General features: G+C 38.4%; 1 protein-coding gene across 6 annotated transcripts in view; it reads left to right on the plus strand.

Moving 5' to 3' along the window:
* The window catches only part of PCSK5 (proprotein convertase subtilisin/kexin type 5), a 227857-nt gene that overhangs the window by 22363 nt on the left and 184055 nt on the right, over positions 1-21439 (plus strand). For all 6 annotated transcript variants that reach the window (XM_032096048.1, XM_032096054.1, XM_032096049.1 and 3 more), the window contains exon 2: positions 439-543. In XM_032096048.1, the coding sequence (XP_031951939.1) occupies positions 439-543 (105 nt within the window). The remainder of the gene's footprint in view (positions 1-438; positions 544-21439) is intronic.

Raw genomic sequence — 21439 nt, forward strand, 5'->3', positions numbered from 1 at the left:
GTCTGATGCTGTGAATGTCCTTTTCAATAACCAAGTCTAGTGTGTTTTACAGTGCATTTCCATAAGCAAACTGGATGGAATGCTTTTTAATAACCCTATAGCCATTTAATGATTTTTATACTTGTCGTTTAAGGACAGTTTGGATATAGATTGATATAGAATTACCAGAAGTACTGCATATAAATTAAACATTAAAAAGGTAGATAGAGCCAGACTAAGCAGCTCAGTTATAGTCTTTGGTTATGCAGTTACTGCCTCAAGGATACTTCATATACTTAATATCATATGTCTTTCTTTTGAAAGATGATCAGTGGGTTCAAGTAACATTTCAGCACAGAGGAAATTGCATAATTTATAGACTTTCCAAAATGAAAAACAGGAAACCAGTTTCATTAAATTAAATCTTCCACTCCTTTTTTTTCTTTTCTGCTCTTACAGATTGGAACATTGAGGGACTACTACCACTTCTACCACAGTAAAACAATTAAAAGGTCAGTTCTCTCAAGTAGAGGTACCCACAGCTTCATTTCAATGGAACCAAAGGTAAGAAAATCCATGCATGTATTTGAGGAAAAAGCCTTTGCATTTTTTATATGAGATACTATACCAGAGGACATTCACCTGAATGACATATAGCATTACAAGGATTAACCCTATCTGTTTTCTAAGGTTCTAGTTCTCATTAAAACAAAGTGAAGATGATACCATGCTATTAAGTATGTGCTTTTGTTGGAATGTAAGGTCCACCATTATTCCTGGATGAGTACTTGAATTTTGTTAATGCACTAACTACTGTGCTATGCTTCTCTGCAAAACCACATGTGTAAGATTTATTCTTGCAGATCCCTTCTGTGAAACAACCAGCTTTAAAAATGCAATGTGGGATGGTACAATGTTCAGAGGAAAGTTTCTCTTGCTTTTTTTCTTGTCTTCTTCTGGACTTGGTCTATGAGGGATTAAAAAGAATACTCTTTTCTGTGGTCCTTTTGGTAGTTCCACTGATCTTAATTTTAAGATCTGCATACCATTTCTTTGTAGCACACATTATAATAGGTAACTGCCAACACAATTTAATTACTCGTTTATAGTTAAGTATGACATCCTCTAGTATCCTACCCAGGACACACTTTTGTTTGAACCTTTAATTTCAATGATTAGTATCTTATTCACTGACTGCAGAATTGGACTGCCTCTGGTTTTCTTTTAGAAAAAGTTTGGTGAAGATCCCATTAACTTTTTTTATGCTGTTCATGCAACGCAGTCTTGCCAACAAGCCCCCGGGCCACTGGTGTGGTAAAAACAGAGTCAAGCTTTTCTTAAATTATTGGATGATGAATGTTCCCTGTGAAGGATTTGTCAGGTTTTACTTAACAAATCATTTATGAGAAGTAAAAGTTACTTGTGAAAGAGTTTGAACACTGTACAAATTGAGCATCATATAGGAATACTTCTGCCATCTGGAAAACTGTATTTAGGGCTGAAGTTCCTCTTGAGGATGGGACAAGACTAGGAATGTACACAAAAAACTGTGTTCAATCCTGTGGTCATGAGGCTGAACTGCTTAACCCTTTGAGAGCACCAGCAGCTCTGCTGAGCAGTGTATGTTGGGGACTAGTATGAAAGTGATCAGGGCCCAAATCTATGTTCCCACGAGTACTGAGACCCACCATTCAAGCAACAAGCACTGCACACAGAATAGGCGAAAATGCAAAAGGAAGGGAAAGTGTTCATATCTGTATCAATTCATGCTCTTTCCATATGCACAGAGGTGGAGCGATTTACACACAACTGCACAAGTTCGCTTGCATATACCACCATAAACTGTGGTGTTACACCCAGCTTCCAGATACCCCGTCTGCACCTCTGGCAGACAGTCCTGACTACTTTGGCCAGAATAGTGAGAGACTCTTAAGGCAGAACGCAGCAGAAAATCAGAGTTATCTTTTATTTTCCACATTATGCCGTTTAGGTGTTGTCTCCAATCTGTGCTGCTGCTGGTATAGAATTTCTACATTTCTGAACCATTGTTACATATCACTTCAATATTGAGAAGCTCTAGTGAGGATTATGCAAGGTACTCAACCCTGGTAATGATTCTGAACCCAAAGAGAAACCAATAGTCTAATACCTAGATCTTTCTGACTGCTTCACTGAACCTGGGTTTGGGAATTCTTATGTGGCTGCAGACATATCAATAAATGAACATGTATGTGTAGTGTAAAGATGACTATGTCCTCAGTGTGTATAATATTTAATGATTATTAAAACACACTGGCAATTTAATTGCTCTATATAAGCTGGTCCTTTTAAAACAAAAGCTCTAATGTTAAATGAGGCGCATTGCATTGCTATGAGAATTTGAAAGGACCACGTGCTATTATATTTATGAATGTGGTGGTATCTAATGCCAATATTTGCAGGAGATTAGTCAGCGTGTGTATTTGGGAACAAAGAAAAACTGAGGTTTGTTTACTTTCTAAATAATTTGATGGTAATTTACTTAATGCAGAAAAAGGTCTCCCTGTTACATGTACATGGAATTAACTTGTTCTGTGTTGCTTTAGACATGGATCACTAATTTTTTACTTCACAAAATTTTAAAGGATGGAATTCTGATTGAGTGGCAGTTCATTATGTAAATAACCTGCATATAATGGAAGAAATTATGAAATTTGGTATTTCTGAATTATTTTCATGGATGGTATTTGATTTCATTGTGTGAATGCATGATGAAAGATGTAGAACTAATAGAAAATCTTGTTATTGTGGATTTAAATTAATGAATTTTGAAGATCTTTGGTTTGATTTTCTTCTGGAAAAGACTCTTCATACTGTTATAAACAATATGAATAGATCCAACAGGGAGCATAATAACTGGGTGTGGCACTTAGTGCTGTGGTCTGCTTGACAAGAGGGAGGTTGATCAAAGGCCGGACTTCATGATCTTCGAGGTGCTTTACATCCTTTTGTGATTCTTTGATAAATTGAAGACATGTGGATTGCACATTTTGACACTTTCTCAGCATTAACCTGTATTAACCTCATATCATCTGTATTTAGTTGATAAGGTAAAGGATATGCAGTATAACGCAGGTAAAGGATATGCAGTGTAACACAGTTTTGTCAATTATCAGCCACATCTTTACCTAGCAATGCTACATGTTGTCATTTAGCAATGAAAAAGATGAAGCAGTTTTAGGGAAGAGATGCACAAGTAAGGATGTAATTTCCTTAACATAGATTGTAGTGGAGAAAATTTGAAACATAGCTTTATTCACATTATCTTTCTAGGCCAGTGAATAGTTATGTGGCATTTTGCATGTCTTAATAGGAAAACATAGAAGTGGAAGAAGTCTGTGGATTTAAAGCAGAGATCAAGGCCAATTGAATGAAATTTATTTACAGAGGTTTCTGGTCTTCCCAGCTGATGTGCTGTTTGCAGTTGGCCTTTGGCAGGGGTCAGTGGGAGTGCCACACCATGAATTAAGAGCCTTTTTAGCTTTAGAGTTTGCTCTGCAAAGTTATTTTGGTGATACTACAATGCATGAAAAAATGGGAGCGGGAGCAAAAAAGAAGTGGGAAGATGACAGAATGAGTCCCTACTTGAAAGCTATCATGAAGCTCTAATTCAACTATTAAATAGTTGAGAGTGTTGATGGTAGGCCGTGTATTGAAACCAGACTATTACAGCACTTCCAGGGGTGAGAAGAAAGAGCTGAGGTATGTCTCTGTGTTTTGCAGTGGTGAATTGAAGAGTCACAAAGTGGGAAACATTGCAAACAAAGATTGAAACTGCAGTCTGAAGGCCAGACTTTTCATCAGTACAAAGGATGAGAGAAATCAGGTGGAGCTTTTCTATTAGTAAAGAGATGACAATTCCAATGAAATTTGAGAGTTGAAATGTATATGCATGACAATAGTACATGTAAATTAAATGGACAGCACAGCTGGAAAAACTTTCTTTTTATTCTGAACTGTTACATAAAATGAAGAGGTTTTAGTGAAGAGCTGTGATAATGAAAAATATTCCATAGAATAGGTAGCATAAATAATCCTAGAAGATGACAGTTCTTAGGGTAATAGAAGGCAGCTTTAAGATTGATAATAAATAGATGTACTGAAGTTTGTTCCGTTTTTATCATGAGGTCCTCAGAGTCTTCCATCACAACAGAGATCTGAAAAGGACATGTGGGCCACAGTGATGCTAAAAAATGTGGAATTAATAATTTGTGTTCCTGTCAGCGTGACATCAGCCAACTTCGGATTATTACTGTTTCTTTATCAATCTGTACTAAGATGGCATCTCATATTTTTCTAATTTTAATGAATTTCAGGTAGGTTTATTTAGGGTTTGAATCCTGTTTGATGGATCAAGTTCATTTATCTTTTAGAAACAGAAAGATTTACAGTCTCATTGAAATAAGAAGTAAGGCTGGCTACTTTCACGTAAGGAAGATACTCTGCTTGAGTGCAATTTTGCGGTAGTGTCATGCCTTTTGTCAACTCTACTCCAGGATCAGAGTACCTGGGAAAACATTACTCCAGACATTTATATTTTACGCAGCCTGATCTAACCATACACAGAATGTAGCAGTATGACAAAGGAGAAAGTGTTACCTTTGCCATATCAAGCTGAACAGAACTCATAGTATCAGCATGTAAAATGCTGGCAAGCATATCTTTGGTGACACCAAATGATGCGGGCTGTTTTCAGGCAATAGGAAAGTAATGCCAGAAGCCTGTCCTTATTACTGGTAGTACAGTTGTGTTCATGAGAGGGCAAAGGGGAGCAGAGTTATAGCAGCCGTGAGTAACCTGGGGCTTTTAAAAGCTGGCACCATGGACTTAAAGCTTAGAGAAATTAGATGAGAATGTTATTATGGGTAAGGTGATATTTAGTTGTTAAACCTTAGTAAACAAAAATATTTTGTTAGACGTACAGGATAACACAACAGTTAAACAGTGGAACCAGGTGAGTTACTGATGTCTGCATGGGTAGCCATAAAATGTACAAGCACACAGGGACCAAGAATCAATAAATGCTACTTGGTTGCAAAAGAATAAGAACTGTCACGGTGTTTATTTGTTCAGAATTTGACTGGAGCTTTAAGTTAGTTCTTAAATAATGCAATATTTACCACTGTGGCTCCTTTAATTAATTACCTGAAAAAGCTTTTGCATGAGCAAGTCTCACATCTTTAGCTTAGTAAAAATCAATAATAAGTCTTGCTATTTTCAAGAAGCCTGTTATTGGGTGAGTTAGAACATGAACTGAATCACAATGAATGAGAGGGAATAGCAATATCTCCCTATATCACCTGCTTCTGGGATATTTAATTAGTTTCATGTAAGCATGAGCAAATAGTCCTGCAACTTGGATTTTTTTTTCAAGGCTTTTTGAAATACAAAGTTGCTGTTCAATTATGAAGAATTTCAGTATATCCTGCTGGAATTAGTGGTATTCTAACTGTTTGTTGTGCTGTGAATTTTGCATAAGTTGGTTTGTATTTTGTTTGCTTAATGGTAATTGAAACCTGTACTTATAGGGGTGCCTGTTATATTAGTTTTAATATAAACTGTATTCATCGGCAGCAAAAGTCCCTGGGAAATGTGTGCTGCTTCAGCAGGAATCAAGAATTTTTTTAGCGTGATGAGGCTGCATCACACTGATTTTTATTTGTCACTCAGTGATGACTATTCAGCCGTTCAGAATGCACCTAGACCTAGAATAACAACAGGGAGATAGATCCCACTGAGTATAGCAATAAAGTAGCTTCATTTTGTAGCAGGTTTTTCCCTTATCACAGAATTCTAGAATAGTTTGAGTTAGAAGAAACTTTTTGAAAGTCATCTAGTCCAATCTGCCTGCAATGAGCAGGCACATCTTCAACTAGATCAGGTTGCTCAGGGCCCTGTTTGACCTGACCTTGAATTACTTTTTTCTGGAATGGGGCACCTACCTGTCCACTCCAGACAGCTTGGTCCAGGGTTTCACCACTCTCATTGTAAACGATTTATTCCTTATGTCTAATCTGGATGAACCCTCTTTCAGTTTAAAAGCATTTCTCCTTGTCCTGTAGCAACAAGACCTGCTATAAAGTTTGTCCCCATCCTAGTGGTCCCCTATACATACTGGAAAGCCTCAATAAGGTCTCCCTGGAGCCTTCTCTTCTCAAGGACAAACAACCTCAACTCTCTGTGCCTTTCCAAATAGAAGAGGTACTTCAGCCCACTAACCGTCTTTGTGGCCCTTCTCTGGACTCAGTCCCAACAAATCTTCCTGTACTGAGGACCCCAGTGCTGGATGCAGCACTCAAGGTGGGTTCTGCACCAACCCAATAACTGAAACAGTTGAGAAGGCAAGTTGAAGCTTCTAATTGTTGTGAGGAAGAGCAGCCTAAAATTTGGTGTTCCTTTTCTGCACAGGGAACAGTGTTCTGTCTGTGGTGGATACAAAACCAGTGTAAGGATGAACCTTGAGTGATTGTAATCTAAAAATGAAAAGCCAACATCACATGAATATATATGGCCTTCCCTTTTTACTCTACTGGCCAAATCCACTGCTTCTATAAGAGGAAATATCTGTTCTTGAGTCAGCAAATTTTGTCACATAATGGTAATTTCTCTTAATTTATTTACAATAGGTAGAAACATTTAATAAAGTTAATTGTGACTCTACTGAGACAGGTTTATTTCTAAAGAACAAAAGTTTTGTTAATGTCTAATTAATAGCTGTTTGTACTTAAAGAAAAAAAAAATAGTCATTAAAGTTTCCTAGTGGAATTACCTTTTGATGTTGTCCACTAGAAGCAGGAAAACAACCAGTAGGAATTCAGTGTAATATAATTTTAGAAAAGGAAAGTGTTCACTGTTGGGGAATATGGAAGTTTTTCTTGAAATATATTACTGTATTCAGTTACCTACACTTAGATTTCCCTTTTGTCATGATTTCACATGATTTCGTCATGATTTCATCAGTTGTTGGCATCTGTCTCAAAGGAGTTTTGTTCCCTCAATATATCTAATTTCAAGTGCATTAAAAAAAAAATCAGATTAGATTCCAATTTTTCACTTGCTAAGTCATTTTACAGAACTCCTTGGCAAAGACCATTTCATTGTTAACTTTTGGAAAAGGAGATTAGTTCAGAGGTTTTAACTGGCTTGCTCCCTAATTAATGTAGCAAATGAGGAATTAAATCGTCCTCTCCCACCCACTGGAAACAACTAAAACATTATTTTGCAGGATTATATTCTTTAACTATTTTCATAGCATTATTTTCTTTAGACGGTAAAGAGATGAGTAAGGAACTTGAAAAACCTCAGGATGGTGAGGAGAAGGTCAGGATTTTGACCAGGATTCTTTTTGAGAAAAAGCTTCAGTGCCCCCACCCTTTTTATCAAGTTTTTGCAACATCACAGAAACCCGGTGTTGGACCAGCTGTCAGATGCCCCATTTCAGGACTCAGCAGTCTTTAGGGACTGTGGTAGAGCTGCTGTCATGGTCTCTAGACTTCATAGTCAATGAGAAAGATGTTGGCTGACACTGAAGTGGCAGGCAAGGACTCAGCAATGTCTGACAGAAGTAGCTAAAACTTTCTGGATCAGGAATATTTAAAATTAGGCAGATTTCATTTGTCTCTTTGATGTATTTGGAACTTTCTGGTTTTAGAGAGGCAAAAGCAAAAGACCCCACGTATATGCAATGACCTGGGGCTTTGCAAGGGACTCGTGCTATTAAGAGAAGAAAAAAATATTAATAGCCTATTCTGAATTTTGCAGACTATGTGTCTTAAACATGGTAAGTCTCAAAGAATTAAAAACATTGGCTAGATTGTAACTGGATTTTAGCTTAGAACTGTTTAAAACCATGGAGGATTTTTCTTTTGAGAAATCATGTACTTTGACCTCTCTGCACTTGGTGAATTTGGGGCTTGTGGCAATAGGACTCCTTGGCTTTTGTTTTGTAGAGTGTGTTCTGCTTTTAAAATACATTCCAGCAAACATGTTGAGCAGAGGTTAGGATCAGTGACAGTATTTCCAACTATAGCCTAGATCTTGTTACAGAAACTTGTTTGGGAACCTTCAAAAATATATAGAAATATTCTTTAGGCGTAACTGAGGGGAAAACTCCCTTCAGGGCATACTTTTTCTGTGTAGGGAATAAATATTTCTTAAAGTTGATATTACACAATGCTATGTTCACATAGTAAGATGAAGATTCTGAATGTAACATACCTCTTAAATTTCTCGGGTTTGGGGACAAAGCAGGGAAGAAAGTCGTGTACGTGTTTTCCTTTCACTGTCACTAGAGGAACCTCAACAAAAATATATTTAGGTATCTTAAGAACTAATTGTAGGGTTCATATGTGATAATAGTTACAGTTTTCTTGTGCAGACTGCTGGAGCTCCAGTGCTAATCCTAGCAATGGACAAATTCAGAAAAACATTTTACTAGACCTAACTGCATTTAGCATTTGACATCTTATTTTACAAAATAAAAGTACTTAAGATACAATTAGTTACCAATACTTCTTTTGGTTCCTTCCTTATATTCAGTAGGCATTAGAACAGCTCAGGATATCATTAGTGCAAAGTTGACTGTACATTAATGAATAACAAAAACAGGGAGGAAAAAAACTTTTTCCGTCTGTTGCTTCATCAGAGGAAGATGTTAGCATCACAATCATGGAGTTAAAGTTTGGAGAAGTTATTTGAGCAGCATGCACTCCAGGATGGTGCAGCACACTCTGAGAGTCTTCAGCTAACAACTGATTTGAGCAGGGACTAATTGAGGTCGCAGCTGCTTTTGTTGAGAGTGCAAAAGGTGTATGCAGTGTGCAGAGTAGCTAACTTAATTAGACAGCATTGAGTTGTGTTTTGAGTTAGAATAGTTTTGGTCAGAAGGGACCTAAATGTCACCAGTTCCAGCTCCAGTTTAGATGCTTTCTAAAGTCTCTCTATTCTGGGATAAGATTTTCTCTGCACTTCTCTGTCAGAATGCTTTCTTGCTTAATGGCACATCTGTCTGGTTTGCTCTCCCTGTGCAAGCTGGGAATGCTCACCCTCACTCAAAGTGAGACCACTAATGGTGGGATATACAATGCGTGTGAAGGCAGACCACACAGACTTGGATAGCCTTATTTTGAAAACAAACACACAAACTATAAACCCAGGGAAAATCCATTTGCAACCTAAAAAGGAAAAGGGTGTTACATTCCTCACACAATTCAGGAAGCGCTAAAGGATTTTGCTCAGCCTTAGTGATGGCAAAAGCACTTTAGGTGAGTATGTATGTGGAGAATTTAGACCCATCAGAAGAAAATTTCAATGTAGCAGTTATAAACATTTAAAAGCAGAGGGTTATAAAGAAAAGATATTTGCAGTCCTTAGTCCTTAGATGCTAGTAGGTGTTAATGCTTGAGTTTCTTTAAAGTTCCAGTAAAGTAGTACTTGCTCCTATGTTTTTTAGCAGCAAAGTGCATTTATAGGTAAAAAATGACAGGACAACTAAATATTTAAAAAAACCCAGGGAGATCTAGTCCTCTAATTTTTAATCTGTATTCTAAGAGCTTGATAGTGTAGACAGCAGCTCTGACAGCTGCAGGGGTCTTGTGTTTCACTAAGGGTACTTAAACTGTTGTTAAAGTCAGTTTGCATTGAGAGTGTTAGAAAGACTGCAAATTGGTGGTTTGGCTACTGGGCTGTAAAATTGCTGAATGTCAGAAAGTGTCAGAAGAGGAGGAACTGAAGAGATCCTAGTTTTGATCTTTTAGAAAGATGCACCATTCTGGAAGCAGCTGATCCTGCAAGGCCAAATGCCAAAATATCAGCAGGGAGAGAGGAAGAGATTGAAAGAAAACACATTTGGAAGGGCAGATCTCAGAACTAACTGTTCATAAAGAAATGTAACAGAAAGCTTCTACACACCGTTTCCTGAGGAGATCCAGCTTCCTCTGATGCGGATGATATTGGTTGTATTGCAGGACATTCATAGAAAAATGAATTAAAGTTCTTTTTTTTTTTTCTCCTCTCTTGCATTTGGAAAACATTCTGGCAATAATGTATGCTCCTGACATAATGGATCAAGATTTTTATGCATCTGTTTTCCTGCTTCTGACAGGCAAGACAATAATGTTTAATTCCAGTGGTTGTTATTTCACCCAACAACTATAAATGGGGACAGCAAGAAATCATGAGACACATAGATAATTTGCTGTATCTGGGGTTATTAACAGGTAATTGAAGGCAGGAAAAGGGAGCTGGAAAGACACCCCTCCCCAAAACAAAGCAAAAGAATCTCCCCACTACCCAACTTTTTGTGATCCTTTCTTTTAGGATCATTTTGAAAGCCAGTGTCACTGAAAAGCCACTCATCATCCTTGGCTGATCTCTATTACTCTTATCAGATCCTCGCCAGCTTTAGTGGTTCAGAGGAGGTGCCAGGCAGCTGTGTCCTGTTTGCAGCTGTGCTGCTTGCATGTGTGCAGCCTTCATCATACAACTTTCTCCCTCCCGCTTCTGACTCCCCACCTGCAAAACACAGACAAGGCTGACGGTTGAATAAAATTTCTGCCAGTGGCAAATGCAAACCAGAGTGCTATGTATTTTATTCTGTGAAATTTTATTTCTCTTGGTGTCGCACAGAACGTTGTATGAATCTGAGCAACATTTTAGTAGAATAAAACACTTACTCCAAATCCATATAATCCACTTAAAGCAGTTGTATCCATTGGTGTGTTGACTGTTGCTTACATAACCTGTGTTTAAACTAAGTTATTGTTTGACATTATTTTTCCCATTTTTAAAAATTTATTTATTTCAAGGGAGAGTAAATGCTGGCACTCTCATTGGTGCTGAAGTTGTATATAAATATATATAAAGGCCAGAATATTGGTGTTACTTCACTTTTCTAAAGGATGCAGATTAAAAATTTCTTTTTAAGTAGCTTTACTAAACTGAGATTCAATTCACTGTTTCATCTGTAGTTGTTATAACAACTTCATGTTTATACACACACTTCATGTTTATATATATGCTTTGTGTTTTATGTATAACAACTTTGTGTTGTAACAACTCTGTATAATGAAACCAGAATTTCTGGATTCTAAAAGGTTTTCTGACTTCCAGACTGTTCCTAAAAAACTAGTTCTCAAGAATACAAATACCAATAGACTCATAGTCTTTGAGATCAAAAGAAAATCCTGCGATCATCCAGTCAAACCGTATTTTACAGCCTCAGAATTAATTTCTGTTTGATGTAGAGTGTAGGTTTTAGAAGTTTTCCAATTTTAATTTAAACTGCCAGCAATGCAAAGTATCCAGAAGTTTTTAATATGTTCTATTTTTGCTTTATGTGTGGTTATTTAACTTCAACTTTCATCCATTTCAGACTCCTGTAACTATTTGTGAGTTTGAAGAATACGCCTGTACAGCAGTTTGATGACCTGGATATGTGTTTGGACACTTGTGACCTAAAAAACTTCCCTTTCCTCAGCTAAGACGACATCCTGATGTCGCTTCCTTGTGGATCTGTTTTTCTCTTCATTATATTTGGGCTTCTTTTCTGGGTCCTTGCTGTATTAATGCTCTTCCCCTGCCTTGCATGAAGGAAACTAGCAGTGAGATTTGCAGCTTTGCTCAGTGCAGATGCTTAGTAAACTTGCTTGTCATTTTGTGAGCCCAAGTACATTGTGAAGAGGTAGTCTGAAGAAAGTATTTGGGTAATTGTTGCCATTGTGAGAGACTGAGATAGCTTATCATCTCTTCTGACTTTCACACCATTCTGGCAAATAGTGGAAGTGCAGTCAGGTGATTTTAGCTGTTGTCTGATGCTAATATATGTTTGTTTATGCCCTAAAATCTAGTTTCGCATTTCAGCTCTTTCTGTCAGCAACTAAAGGAACTGGATGAAAGATTAGAGAGATCAAATAATAGTAGTAATAGGAAAGTATATGAAAACCAGTGCAGTTTTTAAACCTTCTGAAATGTCTTCCCTGATGAGAGCAGACATGTTCTGTAGCACATCCAAGATTCTATCAAACAAAACTTAAGTTTGTGTACTCCAGAAAATACATGTTTGTACATTTGAAGTTCGTCTTGGTCAGGAAAAAAAATTGTTTTATTAGTACTGTAATCATATGAAAAAATCACATTTGCATTAGACCATCTGAAGTCTTTTTATTCCAATGGAAGACAGTGTAGAAATAGCCATAAAGATTCCTATAGAATGAAATAAACATAGATGAAAGAAATTTTGTGACAACTGTAGAGACCACATTGTAACCCTATAAGTCATATGATTGGAGACCAAAAAGTTCAAGTATATGCAATTTAAAAGTTTATCCCACAAATGATAGCCATGGATATAACAACCTTTATTGCTTTTTCTCAGTAATACGACAAGTGTTGTGAATTATGAATCCGTAACAGAGTCACTGTTGTGGTCACACTTTAATTGCCAGAATGTACACAGGGACCATCCTGAAGTTGCAAAACAGTGGTGTTACCCTTGATTCAGCTGAGGCTTTAAAATAAATGGAAGTAACCAGCCGGTTTGTTAATCAGGCATCACGCCAGCCTGTATGTTACCTGATATGCAGAAATTGAGAGATACGACCTCACTGGAAGTGCTGTCCTGATTTTGTGAGGTATGGGATTAATAGTTCAGTTGAAAAAACATTTGGCTTTCTCTGGCTTACTGACTGTAGGAAAAGAAACTTCAGTCCTTTTACATTTGCTTGAGGGTTGGACTGCAGTGTTCTCTTAGGTTGGCTGTATGTGTCCTTCACAGGTAGGTTTTGGCAGTTTATTTTAAATGGTGATGATAATTATGTTTAAGAGGGGCTGTAATCAATCTTTTAATAGCAGTGAAGTTTACTGACATCTGCAGGACTGGGTTTCAAGGACAGAAAGAGGCAGCTTGTTCCAGAGCTAACTGCTAACAATTCTCCTCTATTGACTTGAAGTGATATATCAGAGACAAGCACATTGGCCATGAGAGAGTGGTGTTCCCCAATGTTTAGTGTTGGGATCAGACCTGTTTAGTATCTTCATCAACAACCTGAATGAGGGGATCAAGTACACTCTCAGCAAGTTCACAGATGACACCAAGTTGAGTAGGAGTGTTGGTCTGCTATAGGGTAGGAAGGCTCTACAGAGGGATCTGGACAGGCTGGATCAATAGGTTGAGGCCAATGGTGTGAGATTCAATAAGCTGAAGTGCTGGGTCCTGCCCTTGGGTCACAGCAATCCAATGCAGCACTACTGGCTGGGGAAAGAGTGGCTAGAAAGCTGCCTGGTGGGAAAGGATCTGGGGTTGCTAGTTGACTGTGGATGCACATCAGTCAGCAGTGTGTCCTTGGTGGCCAAGACCAGTGGCATCCTTGGCTTTTATCAAGAATAGTGTGGCCAGCAGGGAAGTAACTGGTGAGGCCATTCCCAAGTCTTGTGTTCAGTTCTGGGTTCTTCACTTTAGTGGAGACACTGAGGTGCTGGAGCAAGTCCGGAGATGGGCAAAGAAGCTGGTGAAGGGTCTATAGAATAGGTGCTATGAGGAGCAGCTGGGGGAGCTGGGGATGTTAATCCTGGAGAAAAGACTAGAGAAGACCTTATTGTTCTGTATAACTACATGAAAGGAGGCTGTAGGAAACTGGGAGTTAGGCTTTTCTCCCAGGTAACAAATAACGGGATGAGAGGAAATGGTCTCAAGTTGTACCAGGGAAGGTTTAGATTACATATTTGAAAAAAAAAAAAATGGAAAGTGGAACTGCCCAGGGAAGTAGAGTCACCATCCCTGGAGGTGTTCGTAACACCTGTGGAAATGGCACTAAAGGGCATGGTTTAATGTTGAACACAGTAGTGGTGCTGGGTTGATGGTTGGACTTGACGATTTCAAGGGTCTCTTCCAACGTTAGTGATTGTATTATTCTAAGTAAGAGTAATTATCAAATTGTGCTACAAAGGCATCTGAAATGCCAAGGAACTAGGGAAATGGGGTGCTGTAAAGTATGCCACTCATACTTCCATAAAGTGTAAAATTCAACAAAAATCTAATACTAAAGCTTAGTACAAGCACTTTGGCTCAATTCTGAATTTTAAATACTACTTCTAAGTATATGCTATAAGCAGGGTCGGCTTGAAAAAAAAAAAATTGTCCTTTTCTTATGATTAAGGATAGACAGGCACAATCAAATAAACCCAAACGGGATCGAGTTTTCCTGTGGTTTAATGTACTCTGATCAGAAAACTGCTTAATTTGATATTTAGTATATGCTCTGTGACTGAATTTTTCCATGGCAGACTTATGTGAAAAATTTCCTTAAAAAATTAAGCAAAAGTTCTGGAAATAGGCTGAGTTATTTGTGGTACTTTCTTATGTTCTATTAAGAGGGTTTTGGTCAGTGAAGAGACTGCTCAGAAGATGTATTTACTTTAGTAAGTCCAGTATACCACTGATGGATATTACATACCACTTAATTATGGAATACTTTTACTGTCTTACTAATTCTCAGTGGATTTTCTAAATGGCAGTTGAAACCATGGCAAACTCTTGACTGAATCAACACTTTTGGAATTACACTGGTGTTTTTGACATTTGAATTTAACCCTGTGGGAGAGATTTGTCTTCCAAAGATGTCATTAAATGAATTAAGGCCATCTTAAATTAGCACTTGCAGATGTCACAAGGACTTAAATGATTTATGACATGAGTTGAAGGACTGACCTAAGGAAAGAAAAAGATCACACCAGAAATTTCTACAGTTTTTTTTAATATTCATAATAATTGCTACAGTAATTCAAACATGAAATCCAAGATAGTTCAGCTGCCAGATGTTAGATTCCAAAGCTAATGAAGTTTAGAAAGCTTAAAGTTTTATCCTCTAGTGAGCACTGGGTCAGCCTTTTGGTTTATTAAGAACATGCAATTTTAGGCCTAAGTTAGATGGAGTTGCAACATACAAGTTTACATTCGGAGTGATATTAACACTAATCCTCCCCGTACATTGAAATTCAAGATGATTACATTGTCCCAAGACTAGGTATTTCTAGATACTAACATTGTAATCAATGGTGTAAGCAGAGCTTTAGATACTGTACCAAGCAGACCTGTCAATTAGAGGCCTCTTAAAATTGTGTTCAAAATTGTGAGCTTTTAGCCCTTGAGTTGTTACAATGTGAGGTGTGTGACCTGTGGCTAAAACTTATAAACTACCTTGTATAAACATAGAAGTTGCTTTTGAGCTTGTGCTGTAGACTTTTCCTCACTGTTCTAAGGCTGAGTTATTTTGGAAACTGAACCAGAACATCTGAGTTGGTTAGGCCACTTCAGACCTCAGGGAAAAATTCCCAACTGCTTTAGATGCTTGCTCTTTGCATATGACAGCTGGGGCTGGTGCTGCTGGAAGCCACTGGCCAGGAGCCCAGGCTCCCTGAAACTTGTTCTCAGCTCTCCCACAAAACTGCTGTGTGATTTCAATCCTGTAATTTTGAGCTGCTTTGTGGTCAGCTGTGGTACAACACTCGAGAAGGGAGGAGGTTGGGCAGTGGCTGTAGCCATGTTCATTTATCAGTTACTACAGCTGTACCTATGAATAGAAAACCTGTCAAGACTTCCCCAAGGAGAGAAATTGTGGGTCCTTTTGCCTTTGATTGTTCCCTGGTTTTCCAGTCATCCATGAATCCTGGCCAGCAACAGATATGCTGAGCTTTTCCAGAATTTCAGTGTGATGCTTTTGCCCTTCCCAGCAGCTCTGGCTGCTATTGAACTGCCTCGGGACATAGCCTGTCTTCCTTCATCACTAGCCAGGCTGTTCCTTTTTCTGTTCACAATTTATTCCTCTACAGCCTTGTTCCTAAATGAAGAAGACTTTTTTGCCACAGTTTTAGGCTGGTATGTATGGGTTTATGTGAAGAGCTTGTAGCTCTAGGGGCGGGAAGGCTACAAGGGAAAGGCGAAGGACATTTCAGTTACATTAAAATGCTTAGCTGTGAATTCTTGTACCTCATGGATGTGGAAGTATGGTTATACTGCTACAGTTGATCACAAATATATAGCAAAGCAGATAGAAACCACTTAAGTCATATCAGGACTGACTGGCTTTTCTGTGGCTATGAGGTGGAAAAATGTGCAACGGATTTTAGCTTTGGTCCATGGGAAACTCTGCAGTAGTTTGGCCTGCTGTTGTGCAAGATATATTTCTTTGGGCTTAAGTGGTAATTTCAAGGATTATCTGCTGTCTTTTCTCCTCTGCTTTTCTGGTTTCTGTTCAGTCTGTATTAACACCTGTTTCTTCTTTTATGTTACTTTTTTTTCAGAATCTGTAGCATAATTATGACAACTGCTTTGATTGTGGATTGTCATTGACCTTGCTGAAGAAGCACTTTCTCAGTCAGCAAGAATGCATCACATAGCACTGCTGGAGTCATTCACTTTTTATCCAACTTTAAGCCCCTGCATTTGTGAAATGGTATCTGCAATAATTTTCCATGATCTTGACTTATGTCAACATCTACTTTACCAACTGTCTTCATCTATTTTTATGGTGAAAACTGGCTGTTGCTTTTGTGAGTCAAAGAATAATAGGTTAAGAAAATAGCTAGGATTTTAATTATGGTCCAAAAAATGACACAAAATTCTTCTTAAGATGAGTAGTCCAGTTTTTGGGGGTCTCTCTTTTGTGACTGCACATAGATAGCAGTAGGTGTGTCAACAGTGTTTATCACTTCTCCTGCATTCCTGAGTAATGGCTCGGGCCTCAGTTGTTCACTAACCTGGGTATGGCCTTTGGATATTGATATGTCCTCCTACACACTTTAACCCTAAATCATTGACCTTTTGGTTTCATTACAAAGTGAAATGCAAAAACAGAATGTTGTCAAATTATACACTTAAGTAGAGCGGGTATTACAGAAAACTTCATGACAGGACAACTAAAGTACTTACTGGATTTGTTAGAAACATGGAATCATAGAATTGTTAGGGTTGGAAAGGACATTAAAGATCATCTCATTCCAACTCTCCTGCCACAGGCAGGGACACCTTCCACTAGACCAGGCTGCTCAAAGCCCCATCCAACATGGCCTTGAGCACTTCCACGGATGGGGGTATCCACAGCTTCTCTGGGCAACATGTTCAGTGTCTCACCACCCTCAGAGTAAAGAACATTCACCTTACCTAATATCTAATCTAAACCTACTCTCTTTCTGTTTACAACCATTACCCCTCATCCTATCACTACACTCCCTGATAAAGAGACCTTCCTCATCCTTCCTGTAGGCCTCCTTCAAGAACAGGAAGGTTGCTGTAAGGTCTCCCCAAAGACCTTCTCTAGGCTAAACAATCCAAACAGTCTCAGCTCTTCCTTATAGCAGAGGTTCTTCAGCCACCTGATCGTCTTCATGGCCCTCCTTTGCCTGTCTCATGCTGGGCACCCCAGAGCTGGATGCAACACTCTAGAGAGTGAGGTAGAGGAAAAGTGTCTCTTGATATAGCCCAGCATACAGTTGGCTTTTTGGGATGTGAATGCACATTGCTGGGTCATGTTCAGTTTCTCATCCAACCATATGTCTTAAGTCCTTCTCTGCAGAGCTGCTCTCAATCCACTCATTAAACCTGTATTGAGGTTTAGTATTACCCCAGCCCAGGTGCAGGACCTTACACTTGTCTTGTTGACCTCCATGGGCCAGTGTCTCAAGTCTGTCAGTCTCCCTCTGGATGGCATCCCTTCCCACTAAAATAGGAACTGTTAGAGCAATTTTTCTCCTACGGCCTTTTCTGGGACAGCACAGTCTCATATTCTGTCTCTGAGAGTGCCATCCTCACTTCTGTTCTTTTGTAGCAGGGTCTTTCAGAACTCATATATACATGAGTTGAGGGTCTTTAGGCAAATAAAGAATGAAGTGTAACATATGCAGCATGAGACCATCCTAGCTGGGAGGGAGGATGCTTGCCCAGAGCAATCTGTCTGTAGACAAATTCCAAGTAAGAGTGCTGCATTGCTGTTCATGGCCTGTTTTCCATATGATAAGGTAGCCCCCTTTTGCTGATCTGTTCTCTGGGTGTTACCTTCCATGTCCCCTGTCTAGGTTTTCTCTCTCTTTTTCTCTTTAATCTGCAGTGTTCCTGTGGCACCTGCTCTCTTGTTATGTTAGAAGGAATTTCCAATTTCTTCTTACAGGTGTAGGACAGATGGAAGTGAATGAGGCAGTACAAGGGTTACAGTTACAGTTTCAGTTAGGAGTGGCACCTTCAGGATCTCTTCTTCACAGACTCCAGACCCACACCTTCACATTTAATTTTGTCGTAAGTCACAGATGCTGGTATGAAATTTATAACTTACTTCAGAGTTAGAAATTTTTTTTACCCCAAGCATATTTTCCTCAAAATGGAAAGGATTACACCTTCAGCTTGCCTGTAACTTCTGCTATATAGTAATGGCATTTTCACATGTTAGCGTTGACACATTTTCAATAATTTTGAAATGTTTACTCCAGCAGACCCTCTCATGTATATTTGAAAAAATTCTCTTTCACAACAGTGTTTGTATGTTAAAAACCATGCTGCTTTGATAAATTGGTGGGATTTTCTTCCAGTGTGTAATTTTTTTTTCCTTTATCAAACTTTTTATTTTCCCAGTTTATAACACTGGGTGAGGGAGATCTTACTGCAGCATACCTACATGGGGCTCCTTTCCCAAGAATTCTGTTGAATCAATGTGGCTGAAAATGGTAGAAAGTAGTTTTGATTCACACAGAGATAACGTTTCATTTCAAAGTGTAGCACTTAGAGAGAGAAAAAGTGCTTGAATTAGCTCAGAGCAGCTTTTATTGCCATAGCAGTATTTCATGCAGGTTTGTGAAGAAAAACTGCATCATGCACAGAACAATGCTGTGAGTCCTGAATTGAGGAGACTGAAAATTGTGAATTTTAAAAATAGCTTGGTCTTCAGTCTGGCTTGGCTTTGATTTCTAGACACTCATGGAATAGAACTTTTGAAGCTGAGGTCAATGGGAAAATGTCTTTTGTTACCCCTCAGTAAGTGTGAATTTATGGAAATGTTAAAATGAACTTCATTGTTTACACAGACTCACCTTTTCACAAGAAATGAGAATCTGTATAATTACTCCAGAAAGATTCTTTTTATACAAATGAGCTCCTTTAATACAGAATCAAACAAAACCAAAATATACTGGGCATTCTACAGTAACTTGTGGATGAATACCCATAAAATACTCAAAGGTAGTATGTGTCACAATACTAAAATAACTTCCGAGTCTTGACCTTGTTTTCATCAATATAACCTAGTGATTGTACAGTGTAAACTATTCTATTTAAGTAGTGGTGATATTTTCTGTAAACAAAATTGTATGCATTTACTTGTCAGATGAATAAATTGTCTTCTAGTGATGTTTTAAATTAAGTTCTAAAAGGTTGTATCAATATAAACTCAGAATAAAAACAATTAATCAGCAGATGTCAACATTAGGAATTTGCTTAAAGTCTTCCAGGCGAAGCCATAAGTAAGACTGTGATCAGGCATGTCGGGATGTTTTAAGTTACTCTGTCTAGCATCCTGCATTGTCTCCCTTGTAGCAGTGCATGGTCACTGACTGAGTGGTCAGTTTGACTTCCCCTTTTCACTGATGTGGTTGTCTGTAGTGTACAACACGAGTCCTAATGTTTTATACCAGGTTTGTCTAGTCTGAAGAAAAGGAGACTGAGAAGCAACCTGATTGCCCTCTACAGCTCCCTGAGGAGGAGACAGAGAGAGGGAGGTGCTGATCTCTTCTTCCTGGTATACAGTGATGGGACATGTGAGAATAGTTCAGAGTTGCATATGGGGAAGTTCACACTGGACTTCAGGAAGCATTTTTTTACCGAGACGTTGGTCAAACAGATCAGTCTTCCTGGAGGGGTGGTTGATGCCCCAGGCCTGTCAGTGTTAAAGACACATTTGGACAAGGCCTTCAGTACTGTGCTTTAACTTTTGTTCATCCCTGAATTGGTCAGGCAGTTGGACTAGATGATCATTGTAGCTCCCTTACAACTGCAATATTCTATATGAGTCCACTCTATTCCATCTAGACACTTGCATTCCATCATTAAAGAGCTACCTGCACTATCTTCCCATATGCATACTTAGGCAAATGTGCCATTTACCCATGTCTGCATTTGTATGAAATTAAATGGCTCATTTACTTAGAGCAATTCAGTGCACACATAAAATTATCATTAAGTCTTGTGGGAAGACAAGAAGTTATGTTTCTTTTACTGGGTTTGAGTCTGATCATGCAAGCTGCAGAGCCCTTCTGCAAAATTTCTCTTTCGTATGTTTTCCCTAATTTTGCTAGGAGCTGAGGAAATAGGAATTATGGGCAACATCTAGCATGCCCTGCAACAGATAGTCTTTTGTGAAAAGGTGCTAGATAAGATACAAAAGAAAAATTTACCCGTATCTCACTAAAATATAACCACCTGCTATACTGTAGGCTTGCAGATTAACTCAGTTGATATAAACTCTTGGACAAGTACATATGTATACATATATTGAAAATTCTTTATGTGTCAAATTATATATGTTCCAATAAACTGGAAGTGTGCAGTTCTGCAGTGTTTATGATTGCTTGGACTGAATAAGTGATAATATTCTCCATAATATTATCTGAAATAAAGGAAATGGAGAAAAGAAATTAATTGGGCTTTTTTTTGAGGCAGCAATGTATGCATGCATTAGTCTCCACCAGTACTATGCTGCCTTTATATTTAAATCTTTTTATTTATCAGCAGATATTTGTACCTGAACAGGCAGTAATCAATGGAGACAACGTCACAGTGAACAAGTAAAGAGTTTGGCAAAGAGTTTGTCTAGCCAGAAAAACTCCTTTCATTTTATCCATGCAGAAATGGTATTAGGTTGCTGAAGTTCTGCTTAAATTTGTGCGTTGCACAGGCTCCAGGAATGTATTATACTTCTTTGGTTCTGTTAACAAAAGGAAGGTGTTTTCCAAAAATCCTCACAGTTGCTAGTTGTAGTTCCTATAGAAGCCTTGACGCACAGGAGTCCCTAATGCCAGATTAGATGCCCTGGGTCTCTGATTTATGGCTCCTCTAGGCAATAGTAGTGTTGGTGAGTTCTTTCATTAATGTTCATGCGTCTGAACTAGAGGTAACAGTGGTAGAAGGTTTAATCCTCTTCTGCTGAGTCAGTCTCATTGGTTTGTCTTTGCGGACACTTTTGCAACACCGTCAGATCCTCACATTATGTTGGTGGTAGGCATGTTTAATTCCTCCCTGAAGACTCAAGATAGGAGTGAGTTACCAAGCATGGCATGTTGTGCTCTGTGTGCTTTTGGCCTGTGAAGTGTTGAAATTTGTTGACTTAAACAACTTTGTCAGCATGGTTGACACACTCAAGTGGTTAATCCCTTCAGCAAAGGGTGA

The sequence above is a fragment of the Corvus moneduloides genome, chromosome Z (assembly GCF_009650955.1).
Source record: "Corvus moneduloides isolate bCorMon1 chromosome Z, bCorMon1.pri, whole genome shotgun sequence".
Lineage (NCBI taxonomy): Eukaryota > Metazoa > Chordata > Aves > Passeriformes > Corvidae > Corvus > Corvus moneduloides.